Source organism: Moschus berezovskii, chromosome 20 (genome assembly GCF_049115385.1).
Source record: "Moschus berezovskii isolate FMDL1 chromosome 20, NW_MosBer_1.0, whole genome shotgun sequence".
In the NCBI taxonomy this organism is placed as follows: Eukaryota; Metazoa; Chordata; class Mammalia; order Artiodactyla; family Moschidae; genus Moschus; species Moschus berezovskii.
The window spans coordinates 65,217,515-65,232,498 of NC_142479.1; the positions used below are offsets into that span (position 1 = coordinate 65,217,515).

Here is a 14,984-nt window from a genome sequence, read left to right on the forward strand (position 1 = left end):
GGGAAACGGGCTCAGAGAGCCGACATGGCCCACCCATGAGCCTGGTGTCTGGAAAGCACAGATTTGGGAAGAGGAGACTTGGAGGTAAGACAAGGAGAGTTTCAAGTACAGACTTCTGGAGAAAGCCCACTGAAGAGGCTGACCGGGTATTACCAAACTGGTCAACCAGGTCCACACTGGGGGTCCTAGCCCAGGCTGAGACCCCCCCAATCTCAGCCAGGGCCCTTCTTTTTCTGATTGGATTTGCACAGACACTAACAAAACCAATGCCGTGACTGGAACAGCACCAGCTTTATCCAGTGGCCAAAGACTGAAGAAGCGGGAACCTAGTTTGTAAATCAATTTAAGCCAATTCAGATGGAGACACTAAATATTTAGGAGGGTTGGAGTAAAAGGGAGGGTTTGGGAAGAGCAAGAGGAATATTTTATCCAAGAACAGGGGTGTGGTTTGGACTGGAAACTGGTGCAGTTCTTCTTTTCAGTCCTTGTAGGAGCTTTTCCAGTGATCGTCATGGCGATTGTCCACCATCCTAGCGCGGGTGGGTGTGTCTTCTAGGTGATGTACAGCTCTAGATCTGTTGGAAGTCTAATCCTCTGCCATTGTGGGTCTTGGTGTTAACATGTTCTTTGCAGCTTCCTCCTGAAACTTAGATAAGAGTAGTTGGTTTCTGTTCGAGGGAGGGGCAGGGGTGTGATTCTGGGGTGATCGGCTTGCTAACACAGGAGTGGGGAGGAGGGCCAGGACACGGCAGTGTCTTAGGAACCCCGGGAGGGGAGAAGTTCAGGAGGCAGCGGTGACCACTGCCAAAGGCCAGGCAGGTGGAGCACACAGACCTGCAGCGCCTGGGGTTGACAGCACAAAGGTCATTTACACGAGTTTTCTTCCAACAGGAGGTCCTGGTAAGAAATGCCGAACTAACAAGTTACCGCCAGCCCAAAGAATTCAGGAAAGGTCAAAAGGAGAGAGGAGATGATTGTCCATATGTCCTACCAACCTCCCAGCCTCCTTCTCGCTGGCGTGCATCTTGGCTGAGTGACCCACACGCCACCAGGAAGGACCCTGAGTCAGAGGGATTAGCCAGACACAACCCAGAAACGAACCCCATCTCTATAACACCCGAGACTGCGAGCGCGGTGGCAGAGCAGTCCTCCTGGGTTCCCTCGCCCTGCTGCCCTCTGCCCGGGCACCCCTTCCCAACAAAGTCTCTTGCTTTGTCAGCACATGTGTCTCCTTGGACAGTTTATTTCCAAGTGTTAGACAAGAGCCCACCCTTGGGCCCTGGAAGGGGTCCCCCTTCCTGCAACACCTGTACAAGTCAGTGAAATCATGGCCTTGGAGAGGGGACCCCAGGAAATCCATCCCCTGTCTCCAGTGACCAGCTGGAAATACAGGGTTCCCTGGAGGGTAGAAGCCCCTGGCCCACCCTGGTCCCAGGTGTCCTCATCCTCCTCAGATGGTTGGGAACATGGGAGAGCGCTCCTACCAGAGGCAGCAGACCCCACTGTAAAGTGGTTGGAGCCTGATTAGGGTCAGATAAAGCTGCCAATCGCTTCATGGGCAACTTGACACACGCTCAGCCCTTAGTAAGCTTTTGCAAGTCACACCTAAGCAATATGGACCTTTCGTTGCCCTGATGGTGTTATGTGTGCCCAACACACAGTGAGGCGAAACAAACCAAAAGGTCGGAGTTTGGAGCAAAGAAAGGTTTATGCCAGGCCATGCAAGAAGGGAGGAAGAGGGATTATGCCCCCCACCTCCACCCCTGACCCCGCCTCAAACCTTGAACTCCTCAAAGAGTTTCAGCAAACATTATGGGCCAGGGGAAGGAAGAGGGTCTCAGGAGGGTATGTGATTAGTTCTCTGATTGGTGAGGCTGAGGGAACAGGTTGGTGTCACAGAGGTTAGCCTTATCAATCCTTGGGCACCAGAAGGTCCCAGGGTTATGAGCCCATGGTCATCAAGTAATTAATTTCTTCCATTTGGTGGTGGGTTTTAGCATCTGAGAAATTCCTATGTCTGAGATGTGGGTTATGTGGGTAACTTATGTGGGTTTTCCTATGTCTGTTATGTGGGTACTTCGGGGAGGAGCTACAGCAGAGTAGAGATGGGAGAGGGGTCTGTCCCAGGAAGGCCCCAGAGGGTCCTGCCCGAAAACAGTGGCAGCCCTGCCCTACCAACCCCCACCAGCTCTGCCCAGTCAGGGCCCCCGTGGGTCCCCTCAGGCCACCAACAGTTCACTCCTCCCCCACATCCAGCACCCGATTCCTACCTGGTTTGCTTGGTCCAGATCAGTTTCCAAGAAAAGAAGGCTATGATGGAGATGAGGGTGCCAACCAGCACAAAGATGGGTCCCTGGTGCAGCTCTCCTGTGAAGGAGGTGGGGGCCGCTGGGCTGGACCCATGTTAGGCCGGGCCAGGGTAGGCATGGCCGCATCAGGGCACCCTTCCCTGCTCTCGGCACCTCCCACTGACCTATCAGAAGTGGCAGCTGCCCTTCTAGAAACCAAGGGGTCCTCTTACCTGGGAGTACCAGTGTGAAGGGACTGTGTTGGACATTGATGTCATTTTCAGCCTGGCACCAGAACTAGTCCGACGTCTGCTTTGGTGGGAAGGAGAAGTTGGCAGACTCCCCCCTGGTTCAGAATCTGCAGTGTGTGGGTGAGCCCATCCCTCCTGACCAGTCTGTAGGTGGGCTGCCCGAGGATGCCTGCAGAACACCTCTACCCTGAGGCCTGGTCTGCTGTCCGGCATCATGCAGTCAGCCTGCAGCTGGGACACTGGCTCTGGCAGGGTGGGAGAGGGCAGGAGCACAGGTGAGGTTGGGAGGCTTTAACACCCTCTCCCCAGCAAATTGCCTCATTACATAATGCCTAATAAGCCTAGAAGGTTTTCTCAGGTGGCTCAGTGGTAAGAATCCACCTGCTAAGCAGGAGATGGGGGTTTGATCCCTGGGCTGGGAAAATTCCCTGGAGAAGGAAATGGCAATGCCAGTAAAAGGAAATTCCACTCCAGTATTCTTGCCGGGAAAATCCCACGGACAGAGGAGCCTGGAGGGCTACAGTCCACGGGGTCACAAAGACACGACTTAGTGGCTGAACAACAAGAGTGAGCCCAGAGGCCGGACTGCTTACTGCCTCTTCCAGGCAGCTGTCTGGATTACTCCCTCCCTCTTGGATCTGAGCTTCTACCCTACCTGCAGTGTTTACCATACAATTTCATATTTGATTTTATTCTCATGTAGTATATTCTGCGTTGCCAGATTTAGCAATTAAAAATGCAGGACACTCAGTTAAAATTGAATTTCAGGTTAACAATGAGTAAAATTTAGGTCTCTTCAAGATGACTTCTGGGAGGTGACAGTCCAAAGAGGAAGAAGGAAACCAATGTTTATCAAGAAAATGCTGGTTTGGCAATTCCTCAAAAAAGTAAAGAATTACCTTGAAGTGAAGTGAAGAAGTGAAAGTCGCTCAGTCATGTCCGACTCTTTGCGACCCCATGGACCGTAGCCTGCCAGGCTTCTCTGTCCATGGGGATTCTCCAGGCAAGGATACTGGAGTGGGTAGCCATGCTCTTCTCCAATTACCATATGACCCAGCAATTCCACTCCAAGATATATATCAAAATAATTGAAAATAAGGACGCTAACAGATACTTGTACACACATGTTCACAGCAGCACTATTCACAACAGCCAAAAGGTGGGAACAGCCCAGATGTCCATCAATGGATGATGAATAAACAAAATGTGATCCATCTCTAAGATGAAATAGTATTCAGCCACAAAAATGAATGGAGCAGTGACACCTGCTATTAATATACTATGAAGGAACCTTAAAAACATTATGCTGAGTGAAATAAGTCAGACCCAAGAGGCTGCATATTGTATGGTTCCATTCATGTGAAATAGCCAGAACTTTAAAAATCCCCAGAGAATTTCCTGGTGGTTTAGTGCTTAGGACTCTGTGCTTCCACTGCAGGGGGCATAGGTTCTATCCCTGGTCAGGGAACTAAGATCCTGCGTGCCACACAGTGTGGCAAAAAATAATTATAATAAATAATAAAATAAAAAATCCCCAGCCTCAGAAAGCTGATTAGTGGTTAATAGGGGCCAGGGGAGGGGCAATGAGGAGTGACTGCTTGATGGTATGGGGTTTCCTTTTGGGAAATGGACTAAATGCTACTGAATTATTCCTTTAAAATGGTTAACTTTGTGTCATGTGAATTTCACCTCAATTTTTTTAAAGAAAAAAGAAACTGCTGGAGAAAAAGTCCACCCCTTAGGTTTAGACTCTTTCTGCTCAGAACATTACTACAGAAATGAACTAAGGAAACATGGAGAAATCTGGAGCACAGGTTGGGAGGGCTGACACTGGATTCAACTTCTAGAGGCACAGTTTTGTCCACTGTTGCAGGGGCCCGGTGCTCTGCCAGTCCTGCATATCACGGCCTCCCTGGCCTGAGGCAGGAGACCAGAAAGTTACTATCTGCTGGCTGAACAAAGCAGTTGCTCTCGGGTTACACACTGAAGTGTGGCATCTGCTCCTTGCGTCTGTGATAAAGTAGTGAACCTCGAGTTGTGTGGTCCCGGCGTTCATTGAGGACACCCTGAAGCTGGGGATTTCCTCCCAGGATGGGGACAAATGAGGTGCAAAGTGGACCAGGCACCTGACAAGCTGGCCCAGCACTCAGGCCTGACCCTTGGCAGTGACCTGGAGGCATCGAGGACCTGTCCACCTTCTGAGATCAGAGATCAGAGGTTTCTTCATCCAGATCTACTCTCGTACCTTCATGGTAAACATCTCTGCCATACACATCTTTGCCGCGGGCACTTCCACTACAGACATTTTCATTTCATAACTAATTGGCCATAAGGCAATTCTGCCATAAAAGATAAAATAATTGGTTGACAACTGGGTTTCGTTTCTCTGTTGATATAGAACTCCCATGTTTATATTACATAAATCTCAGCCCACGTGACTATACAGTGACAAGTATAGATGTGATGGTCTTAAAGTCATGGATGATAACAGCTGTGTAATATTGACTTGATAGAAAATACAGTGATAAAACTGAAAGTGTGAAACGAGAGGATAAAGCCAGATGGCATGTTATACTAGAAAACGATAACATATCAGTTTGCAAATCCTTTGGTGATTTGAAAGCAGAGTTAAACCCCCATTTCCTGTAAAACTTTGGGATGTCTTATTGACAGACATGTGACGATGTGCCAAGAGTACACAGCAGTGTAAAAGGTTTCCCCAGCACAGCACAAGCTCTGTTCCAGACAGCATCCTAGTGTTTGGAAACTGACACCTCTCTTAATGAATGAAAAAATTTTAGTAAACAAGAAAAAGTGTGGTGCTGAATGAGGAGACGAATCAGTGGATAGTGGGGAGCAGGGAGGATAAAACATTATGAACAAAAGACTTGGAAGACAAGTGCTTAGATACAACCCACAAAATAAAATCAGTTACTTATGTTGCACGGCCATGAATCTGCTGCTAAGTTGCGTCAGTTGTGTCCGACTCTGTGCGATCCTATAGATGGCAGCCCACCAGGCCCCTCCGTCCCTGGGATTCTCCAGGCAAGAATACTGGAGTGGGTTTCCATTCCTTCTCCAGCCCATGAATCTACACACATTAAAAAAGTTTTTTTGACTGCCACATGGCATGTGGGATCATAGTTCCCTAACCAGTGATCGAATCCTTGCCCCCTGCATTAGAAGTGCAGAGTCTTAACCACTGGACCACCAGGGAAGTTCCTACATATGTTTTAAATACATTAAAATATTTTCTATTTCATACCAAAGTCTTTATCTTTTCAATTCATTTTTCATGGTTCATTGTGTCCTTTTAAATGTCCCTCTTTTATTTACTTTTTATATTCACATGGCAAAATTGCCTTCTGGCCAACTAGTTAATTAGGTATGTGATGACGATGCCTAAGACAAAGATGTTTACTGGGAAAATAACTGGACACCACCACACCTACTCTGGGGACATGGACTGTGGGGTTGGTGGCCAGGCTCCTGCTCCCAGAGGGTCAACATCTGATTCAAAGGGACAATCAGAAGGCAGGAGGCAGGTGGGTATGATCCAGACCACAAGAGATGCTACTGAGGAGGGGTCCTAAACTCGGAGAGGAAGGACGGAACTAGAGAAACAGGCCACTTTAGGAAAGGCAAGGACTGTAGAAACACAGAGAAAGCAGATGCTCACAGCACCCAGAGAACTCTCCTCCCTGGATCCAGGACCAAAACCCACTCTGCAGCCACTCGGGGCAGGCATTCGTCCAGCCACACAGCCTCTCTGCTTGCGAGTAACTTCTCTGTTTTGTAGGTAGATCCTGAAGTTGATTTTGATGTAGCAAGCATCTTGGGACTTCCTGGGTAGTCCAGTTGCTAAGACTCTGGGCTCCAAATGGAGGGGGCCTGGGTTCGATCCCTGGTCAGGGAACTAGATCCCATGTGCTGTAACTGAGACCCAATGCAGGGCTTCCCTGATGGCTCAGACGATAAAAGAATCCGCCTGCAATGCAGGAGGCCTGGGTTCGATCTTTGTGTTGGGAAGATCCCCTGGAGGAGGGTATGGCAACCCACTCTAGTAATCTTGCCTAGAGAATCCCCATGGACAGAAAAGCCTGGTGGACTACAGTCCATGGGGTTGCAAAGAGTCAGACATGACTGAGCACAAAATCCAAACATCTCTAAGATCTTCCTTTTGGCCTGGGCTTGCCCACAGTGAATTCTCTGACAGTGATCAGGATTAAACAAAGATGCCTTCTGAGTGGGGGCTTGGGAGAGAGGGCTGAATGATGCATGGTGGGTACCTACCAGACTTTTCTAGGAGAATGTGGAGGGGGTGCTTGGGCGGGGGTAGAGATGGGTGTATGAAATCCAAATATATACTTCATACATCATCTTCGTCCTGCCAGGAACGTTGGCTCTGGAAGTGCTGTGATCAGAAAACCTCACTGAGCAGAAAATTGGAAGAAACTAGAATATGATGTTCTTCAGAGATGTTTTCTAGGGATCCTAAAGTTTCTGACCACTAAGCATATTTCTTTCTCCACCAGTGGTTCTCAACCTGGGGTGATCCTTCCTCTAAGGACATTTTTGTGTCTGGGGACACTTGGTTGTCACCAATGAGGGGTAGAGTGCTCCTGGCATCGAGCTGGGGAGAGGCCAGGGAAGCTGCTAAACCCACTACAATGCACAGGGCAGCCCCTATTAAAAAAATATCCGGCCCCAATGGCAATCGTGTCAACGCTGGGAAACCGGTCTAGACCACCAGTAGCAGGCTTGCTGAATCAGGATTCTCCCCTTGCCCAGGGTTGCTCAGTCATCACAAATTTTTTCCCATCTGAGCCTTTCTAAACTTAATGAGAACCCTTGATTTTTTCCATACTTTTTTTCAAACACTCTTTTGTGCAAAGAAAGAGTTAAGTAAAGTGCTATCTAGAGTTTACTCTACTCTCTGGGGCGCCAGTTTACAGACTGCTACCAACAATTTCATCAATGTGACTCTGGGGTCAAACTGCCAATGGCTCTCTGCCCAAAGACGCTCTTGGGGAAATGTGGAACCAGGCTTAAGGGTGATGATATTTTTCGCCCCCTTGGTTGTGAGGAAATGACCTTGACTTGACAAAAGTGGAAAGAAAAAGCTGGCCCAGCTTCATTTCCATTTCGGTGGCCATTAATGGAAACCTGATTTACATAAGTTCAGAGACAGGAGCCACTTTCTATTTTCGTTTCCTACAGGGCAGAGCATTCACTTTTTATTCTGACAAGGCTTGTGTCGTTCTTCCCTTTTGATTATTTAGTTAAAGCATCTAGCCCAACCCCAAATAACGAGTGGTCTATCATTTAATTAAAAATTCATCAACTGTGTCTGAACATCTGAATGAAAGGATGACACACTCAGAATTTGATCAAGTGACAAGGATACCCTGGGGACTGGAACCGGAAGTTGAGCCTGGCCAGGGCGGGGCTGATCGAGAGGCTCTGCAGAGCTTCCCACTGTTGCTAAAGAAAGAAGGACCCTCTCAGGGCTGTGCCCAGGCCAGGGCAATGGGGCTACTGCCCAGCTAGGCTCAGAGGTCTTGGAGATCAGCCCTGCTTGTCTCTGTGATCACCCAGATGCTTGGAGATTGAAGTCCCAACCCTGGAGGCCCAATTTGTTAGATCTAAGCTGGGGCCTACGGATCTGATTTTGAATAGGCAGCCTACCTGAAAGTTGAACTGAGTCTTCCAAAAAAGATGCTCAAGCCTTAACCCCAGGTATTGTGAATGGGACCTTATTTGGAAATGGGGTCCTTATAGATGGACTCCAGTAAGCCATGCTGGTTTAGGGTGGGCCCTTACGAGTGAGAGAAGGGGCTTCCCTGGTGGCTCAGGCGGTAAAGAGCCACCTGCAATTCAGGAGACCTGGGTTCGATCCCTGGGTGGGGAAGATCCCCTGAAGAAGGGAATGGCAACCCACTCCAGTATTCTTGCCTGGAGAATTCCATGGACTGAGGAGCCTGGCGGGCTACAATCCATGAGGTTTCAAAGAGTCAGACGTGCCTGAGCAGCTAACACACGCACACAATGAGAGAACAGACAAAGACGCATACCCTCAGGTCTTGCAAACACAGAGGCAGAATTTGGAGCGATGCTGTCACAAGCCAGGGAATGCCGAGGACCACCGCAGCCCCCACGAGCAAGGCTTCAGACTTCTGCCTCCAGAACCGGGAGAGAATCTTCTTCTTCTTCGTGGTGCTTCCTTAGAGCAGCCCCCTTCCAAATGGTGCGTATACATGGTCTAGGGCCTCATCCGGGGGATTTCGAAGTGGGTTTTAGGAGTGGAGAGGGGAAGGAGCAGTCATCAAGACTTCTTCGTGTGCGCTCTATTTGAATCTGTCCGTCAACCAGAGGACTGCCTCCAAACATTGTCCTCTGTTCACGGCAGCCCCACGGAAGACTGCAGCCTCCCAGGTCACCCTCATTTTCCTGCCTCACCCTTTCTAAGGCTCTGAAAGTCCTCCTTTGTATGCCACCACCCCTCTTGAAGGATTGTAGACTCAGTCAGCACCAAATCCCTTAGCTTTCCTCCCACATCTCACCTTCTGCACCTAATGGACACCAGCTTCCCCTTCGCTGGGCAGTGCTTGCATGCACCTCCAGCCTTCCCCGCACTGGCTGTGGATGGCGAGGGCGGGCATCCTCTCACTGTTCCTGGACCACCCTCCCCGCTCCCTCCCTAAACACCAGCCTTGAACTCCATGTCTTCAGACACTGCACCCTGTCCTCTGAGTTCCAGTGGCCTAGAAAATGCCCACCCTCCCTTGAAGATTCTGGTTCTTGCTACACTCCATACTGCACTTGCCATGATTCCCGGGGAATTCAAATAGACAGAGAGAACCTTTTCAAAATCTTGGCTCTTCCACTCCTTAACATCCAATGTTTCAGGCCCAACCTCTTGCTCCCACTGATAGTAATCAGTAATTCTAAGGCTGCCCTTGACTTCGCCAATCTGTCCGTTGCTCAGACCAAAAACCCGGAAACCTCTTCCACAGCTCCCTCTTTCCCACCCCTTCCCATCAGTCAGCAATGGCTGTTGGCCTGACCATCAGAATACATCTTGACCACTTGGTCAGACCTCCTGGCTATCACCCAGTCTCTCTTCTGGATCCCAGGACCAGTCTAATGACTCTCTAGGATTCTACCCTTGATCCCTCTTCCGTCTCCTCTCAACACAGCAGCCGAAACGACCCTCTGAAGAGTAAATCAGGTCAAGCTTCTGCTGCACATCCTCCCAACGCTCTGCCCGCAACAACGCCATGCCCCTACTCAACACGACCACCCCACTGCCTCCCCTCCCTTCCTCCTGCTTTCTGGGCGCTGGCCACGCAGGCCCTTGTCTGGACACATCCTGCTCCACACCTCCTTCGCATCCTGTCTGTGTGTCCCTTTCTCAGAGATGACTTCCTGGTAGATGGTGCCCTCCCTCCCCGCCCCCTCCGCAGCCTCCCATCCCCTCTTTCCTGCTTGCTGTTCTCAGGGACCCACCACATTCTAGAGCGCTGTAGAATGTGCTTTTGCGGGGAGGGAGCTGCACCTCCAGAGGCATGTGGGATCTTAGTTCCCTGAGCAGGAATCCAACCCGTGGCCCCTGCAGTGGAAGCCTGGAGTCTTAACCATGGGACTGCCAGGGAAGTCCCAAATGTACTTATTTTTATTATCATCTGTCCCCCTGGCCCCACTAGAATGTAAGCTACTGGAGGGCAAGGATCTCTGGTTTTTGTTTTTGTTTTTAAGGGATCTCTGGTTTGTTTCCCCACCTTGTATATCCATCCTGGGGCCTCGAGCAGCACCTGGCACCTAAAGGTGCTCAACCAGTAGTTGTTGAACGATTGAATGAATGATTTGTCGGTTGGTCCCTTAGGAGTTCGGTTAGCAGGGCTTGTGGCCAAGAGTCTGAGCAGAAGTCAGGGGCTGGAGAGGGGTGGACTGGGTCTACCCAGGTACTTCCCGGAGACCCAGAGGCCTGGGCTGAGAGTTGTTCTCTTTTTATCGGAAACACCATGATGTGTTTGTTTTTAAAGCAAATGAGGAAATGATAGTTCAGCCTCTGCCGCGTTCAAGTGAGACCCACCCTTCAGTGGAGTAGAGGCGGCTGTGGCCACAGCCCTGAGGTGGGAGAAGGGACGGGTCCAGTCGACACCAGAGAAGGGCAGACCCCACCCCCGCTCAGAGACGTGGAGGAGCAGGTGACTGATCACCTTGACCTTAAGGGTTACAGGGACAGAGGGGGCATGGGAGAGGGCAGGAGAAGGGGGGAGGACAGTCGAGGGGCGGAGGCGGTACCAGGAGCGTCTTCTCTCCCTGGCTGTGTACCGTCAGGCGGCTTTGTGGGGAGTGGGGCAGTGGGGGCGCTGACACGCTCCTGCTGCCTCTGAGAGTCGGGCAGCTTCCCCTTTGCTGGCTCTCAGGGCAGGGGTGTGGTGGGGGCAGCCCAGACTTCCTCATTCTCTCACTGCCCTCCTCCTAGGCCAAGGCGCCCCAGCGGAACGCCCCTGCCCCTGCCCCGGGGTCACCCCCACCCAGAGGGACTCCCGTTACAGATCAATCACTGGGGCAGAGTGATTGGATGTACCCCCCGGGGGACATGCCCTCTGCCCCCCTCCACTGGCAATGCCCCCACCGCCCAGGGGGAAGCCAAGCACTTTCCTGGCTCCATGTCACCGTGCCCACCATACTCTGCTGTCCCTGCCCACCCCCTCCTGCTGAGCCATCTCTTCTCTGACTCTCCCAGGGCCCTGCAGGGGTTGAGGCTGGGGTTCCAGAACTGTCTAACTGTCTTGCAGCAGACGCCACTCACCAGCAACAACCTCTCACCCTGCCAGCCAAGGTCTCTACCACGGGTGGGGGCCTGACTCCAGGGTCCCCAGCTGGGGGTACTCCTCCCCGCAGTGTGCTGGGCGACTCTCCTCTCTCCTACGAGGAGCTGCTGGTGGCTGTAAGAGAGGTGAGCGTGGTCGGGAGGACCCAGAAAGCCTTGTCCTGAGCTCAGAGGGAGGCCCAGGACTTCACAAACATCTTCACTCACAGAAGTTCTTTGAAGCCCAGAGCATTTTGTCTCATGAGCCCATTTTGAAGATGAGTAAAGAGTGGGCCCAGAATGGCAATAAGGGCTTCCCCCCGGTTCAGGCAGTAAAGAATCCGCCTGCAATGCAGGAGACCTGGGTTTGATCCCTGCGTCAGGAAGATCCCCTGAAGAAGGAAATGGCTACCCACTCCAGTATTCTTGCCTGGAGAATCCCATGGACAGAGGAGCCTGGTGGGCTGCGGTGCATGGGGTTCCAAGAGTCAGACACAACTTAGTGACTAAACCATCATGCATGCAATAAGGGGCTGGTCTGTGACTCAAGCCCAGATCCTCCCCTCTCTGTCTTGTGCTTCTGGAGCTGTCTGGGCCTTTGGGTTCCACCTCTTCTGTCCTCCCTAGACCCCTGGACCTTGAGCCTGCCACCTCAAGGCCTCGGCAGCAGCCTCCTCCCACGATGTCCCTGAGCAGCTTACCTAGGGCAGCCAAAGAGAGCAGCAGCAGGAGCCTCAGGCTTCTGATGGACTGCCCTTCACCCAGCAAGCAAGAGTTTCCTTGATCGAAGCCCTCTACCCAGAGCCCCTCCCTGCTCCCTGGGTGGGTGCATGCCTGCAGCGGGGAGAGAACCTGGAGACCACAGCACCCTGGGGCTGGGCCCGAATAGCAATGCTCCCCACACCCCCAGGGCATTAGAGGGGCTCAGAACCAATCTAGGGCTCACAGTTGCCACAACTGATGAGCAGTAGGACCCCGGGGAAGAAGATGCCCACATCCTAACCCTGGAGTACATTCTGGTAGCTGGCTAGGGGGATGGCACTTGCTAACCTGCTGATTTTGGGATGAGGGGATTATCCCAGAGTAGCGAGGGGGGCCTGATACAATCACGCTGTGTGCTTCATGTGCTCAGTCATGCCCGCTGGCTGCTCTGTCCACGGGATTTCCCAGGCAAGAATGCTGGAGTGGGTGGCCATTGCCTTCTCCAGGGGATCTTCCCAACCGAGGGATTGAACCTGTGTCTCCTGTGTCTCTTGTGTTGGCAGACAGATTCTTGAGCCACCTGAGAAGCCTGATGGAATCATGAGGGTCCTTATGAAGGACTGGACCCCTTAGGGCTGGGGGCTCATGGCAGAGAGAAGAGACGGAACCGGTGAGGTGGGGGCCAGCACCCAGCCAATTCCGCAGTGGCACCAGCGTTCCCAGGGAGGACGGGCACCTCCCCAACCAGGCCTTTTTTTTAATGAATGAAGTGACTTTACTGAAACACTCCCTGTTATACACTGATGTAGTTGCATGCGTTTTTCTTCTGCTCTCGTGGAATGTGGATCTTTCATCTGTACACAGATGCCTTCCTCAAGAACAATGTCCTGACCCCAGGGAACCATTGGCTTTCCTTGCAGGCTCTTCTCTCATCCAGAACTTCACAGGTCAATGACACTCGCACCCCCAGCACAGCCCTGGAAGAGGCACCTGACCCAAGAAAGGCCAGCTACCCTTGCCTGGGCCCCTGGGCGAGGCTCTGGAGCAGCCGCTGGGGCCTGTGAGGTCGGGCGTGTCAGGAAGCTGGTCTGGCGGGATGACCCAGCCCACCTGCCAGCAGCAGGAAGGATGTGGGTGGGGTGGGGGGTGGGAACTAGAACCTGGACACAGTGTCCTGGAGCTTCCCTGGGGACTAGTTTGATCCGTCACCTTGGTGGTCCCTTGTCCCCAGTGGGCAAGAATCGCCACCCAGAATCCTGACTTGTACACTGGGGACCCATCTACCTCTCTGCCTTTGGGGAGCAAGAGCTAATATTCTTAGTTTCCCAGTGAAATTCCCTCCCAGAAAGTCTGTTCTCACTCTGCTGAGAGGTGTGGGGGAAGGAGTTGAGGATTCCAGACAGAGGGGTCGCCTCAGCTTCGGGCAGGCTGTTGCCTGAAGCCTCAGAAGCTCGAGGTTGTGCTGAAGGCATCGGATTCGAGCTGAGGCCATTCATGAAAAGCCTCCCCCTTTTATCGGTGTATTTGAGGAGTCAGGGCAGAGAGCAGCAGGTGGCCTCGAAAGACACTTCCCTCAGGCCTTGGTGGAACCAGGGCCATCTTTCTTGCCCCGCCCAGGGTACCCCTCTCCAGGCATCACCTGTGTGCCCCTCAGATGGGGGCTGAGGCTGTTCTGCACCTCTTCGCCACGGGCTGCAGGTGTGACAGCACTGAACAGGTGCCCCAGGTGAGCCCAGGTCACCCAGATGGAGCAGTTGGGGTGTCCTCAGAGCTCTCCTGTCATCCACTGGACTGACATTTTGTGATTTCTGCCCACAGAGAGCATCTCCCCTATAAAAGATGGCTTTACCAGCATCTCCTTGTTTGCCTCGCATCCCATTCCTAGGAGGGTCCCCTGAGTGGGAGTCTGTGCTGGGCTGCCTTGGCTGGTGTAGCTGGGAGCCCTTTCAGGGCTGGGCAGGGAGAGTCTGGGGCCCCCCCAAGGTGGAGGCGCTGGGGTTTCCGCCTTCCTGCATCTGTACTGGGTTCTTGCACCTGGAGACACCCTGGCTTCACCTACTGCAGTAAGCCCATGGCCTCTCCTTGCCCACGTGTGTCTCCTTTGCTACTGGTGGAGAGGCTCAAAGTCGTTACCTGCCCCCTGACTCTCCAAGCCCAGTTCCGGGAGTACTGGTTCCATCTTCAATCTGATGGTCCTCGTGGGCCCCACAGCCCAGTGTAGAGGCCTCAGATTCCCATCCTGTGCAGCCACACCCCATCTGGCCCATCTCCACACCTTGGCTCAGCCTGCTCCTCTGCCTCATCTCCCATCTGAGTCCTCTCTCCTCTAAGGCCCCCAGTTCCACAAAACCCTCCTGCTGGCTCCCCACTGAGCCCCAGGTTGCCTTGCAGGGTGGGCACGGTCACAGGGCCACTTCCTATCTCTCCCACTTCTTTTAGGCCAATGACCATATTGTAATAGGACGTTAACTGTTCTTCCAGGAAGGGCAGGACACCCATTAGGATGCTATACAAGTAACCACACGGAGGAGGGTGGCGTCATCCCCAGGTTTTGGCTGAGCAAACTGAGGCTCAGAGTTCGAGTTCCTCCAAGTCCCAAAGCTCATCCCCCTCACATCTGGTGATGCACTTGACTGGTTCTCTGAAGGCACATGAAGGTGAGCAGGACTGTGAGGTTTCAAGGTGACCTTGATGTTCTCCCACCTAGTGCCCATCAGCATCACCTCCCCAGCCCCCAGGACTCCTTAAACCACAGGGCTGGGCTCCACTCCATTCGAGAAGGTGGGGCAGGGCCTGGGAATAGGCTTTTCCGACAAGTTCCCAGGTGTTGTTGGTGCTGCTGGTTGGGGACCACACGTTGATCCTAAGCTGCTAGTTAACGATGTGTGTCACAGTGGGTGTCACTTTCTTTGCGGCCAGGCT

General features: G+C 52.3%; 1 protein-coding gene and 1 long non-coding RNA gene across 7 annotated transcripts; one reads left to right on the plus strand and one right to left on the minus strand.

The window, feature by feature from the left end:
- Positions 1-513: 513 nt before the first annotated feature.
- On the minus strand, positions 514-8,732 carry LOC148774778 (uncharacterized). The gene is made up of 3 exons (XR_016035574.1): positions 8,614-8,732; positions 2,522-2,784; positions 514-646 (listed from the first exon to the last, which is right to left on the minus strand). It is a non-coding gene; the product is annotated as an uncharacterized LOC148774778 (long non-coding RNA).
- LOC148774779 (uncharacterized) lies at positions 8,014-14,768 on the plus strand. 6 transcript variants are annotated; one of them, XR_016035571.1, is made up of 4 exons: positions 8,014-8,278; positions 8,635-8,786; positions 11,295-11,507; positions 12,626-14,768. XR_016035571.1 is itself a non-coding variant. In XM_088829292.1 (3 exons), exons 1-3 carry the CDS (start codon positions 8,652-8,654, stop codon positions 12,000-12,002), a joined length of 363 nt encoding a protein of 120 aa, XP_088685418.1. In that variant the 3' UTR covers positions 12,003-12,619. The 6 variants fall into 6 exon arrangements, 1 of the variants encoding a protein (XP_088685418.1); XM_088829292.1 differs by lacking the exons at positions 8,014-8,278; positions 12,626-14,768 and adding an exon at positions 11,988-12,619 and having other exon boundaries at positions 8,652-8,786; XR_016035573.1 differs by lacking the exons at positions 8,014-8,278; positions 8,635-8,786 and adding an exon at positions 10,555-10,749 and having other exon boundaries at positions 12,630-14,768.
- The last annotated feature ends 216 nt before the right edge of the window (positions 14,769-14,984 follow it).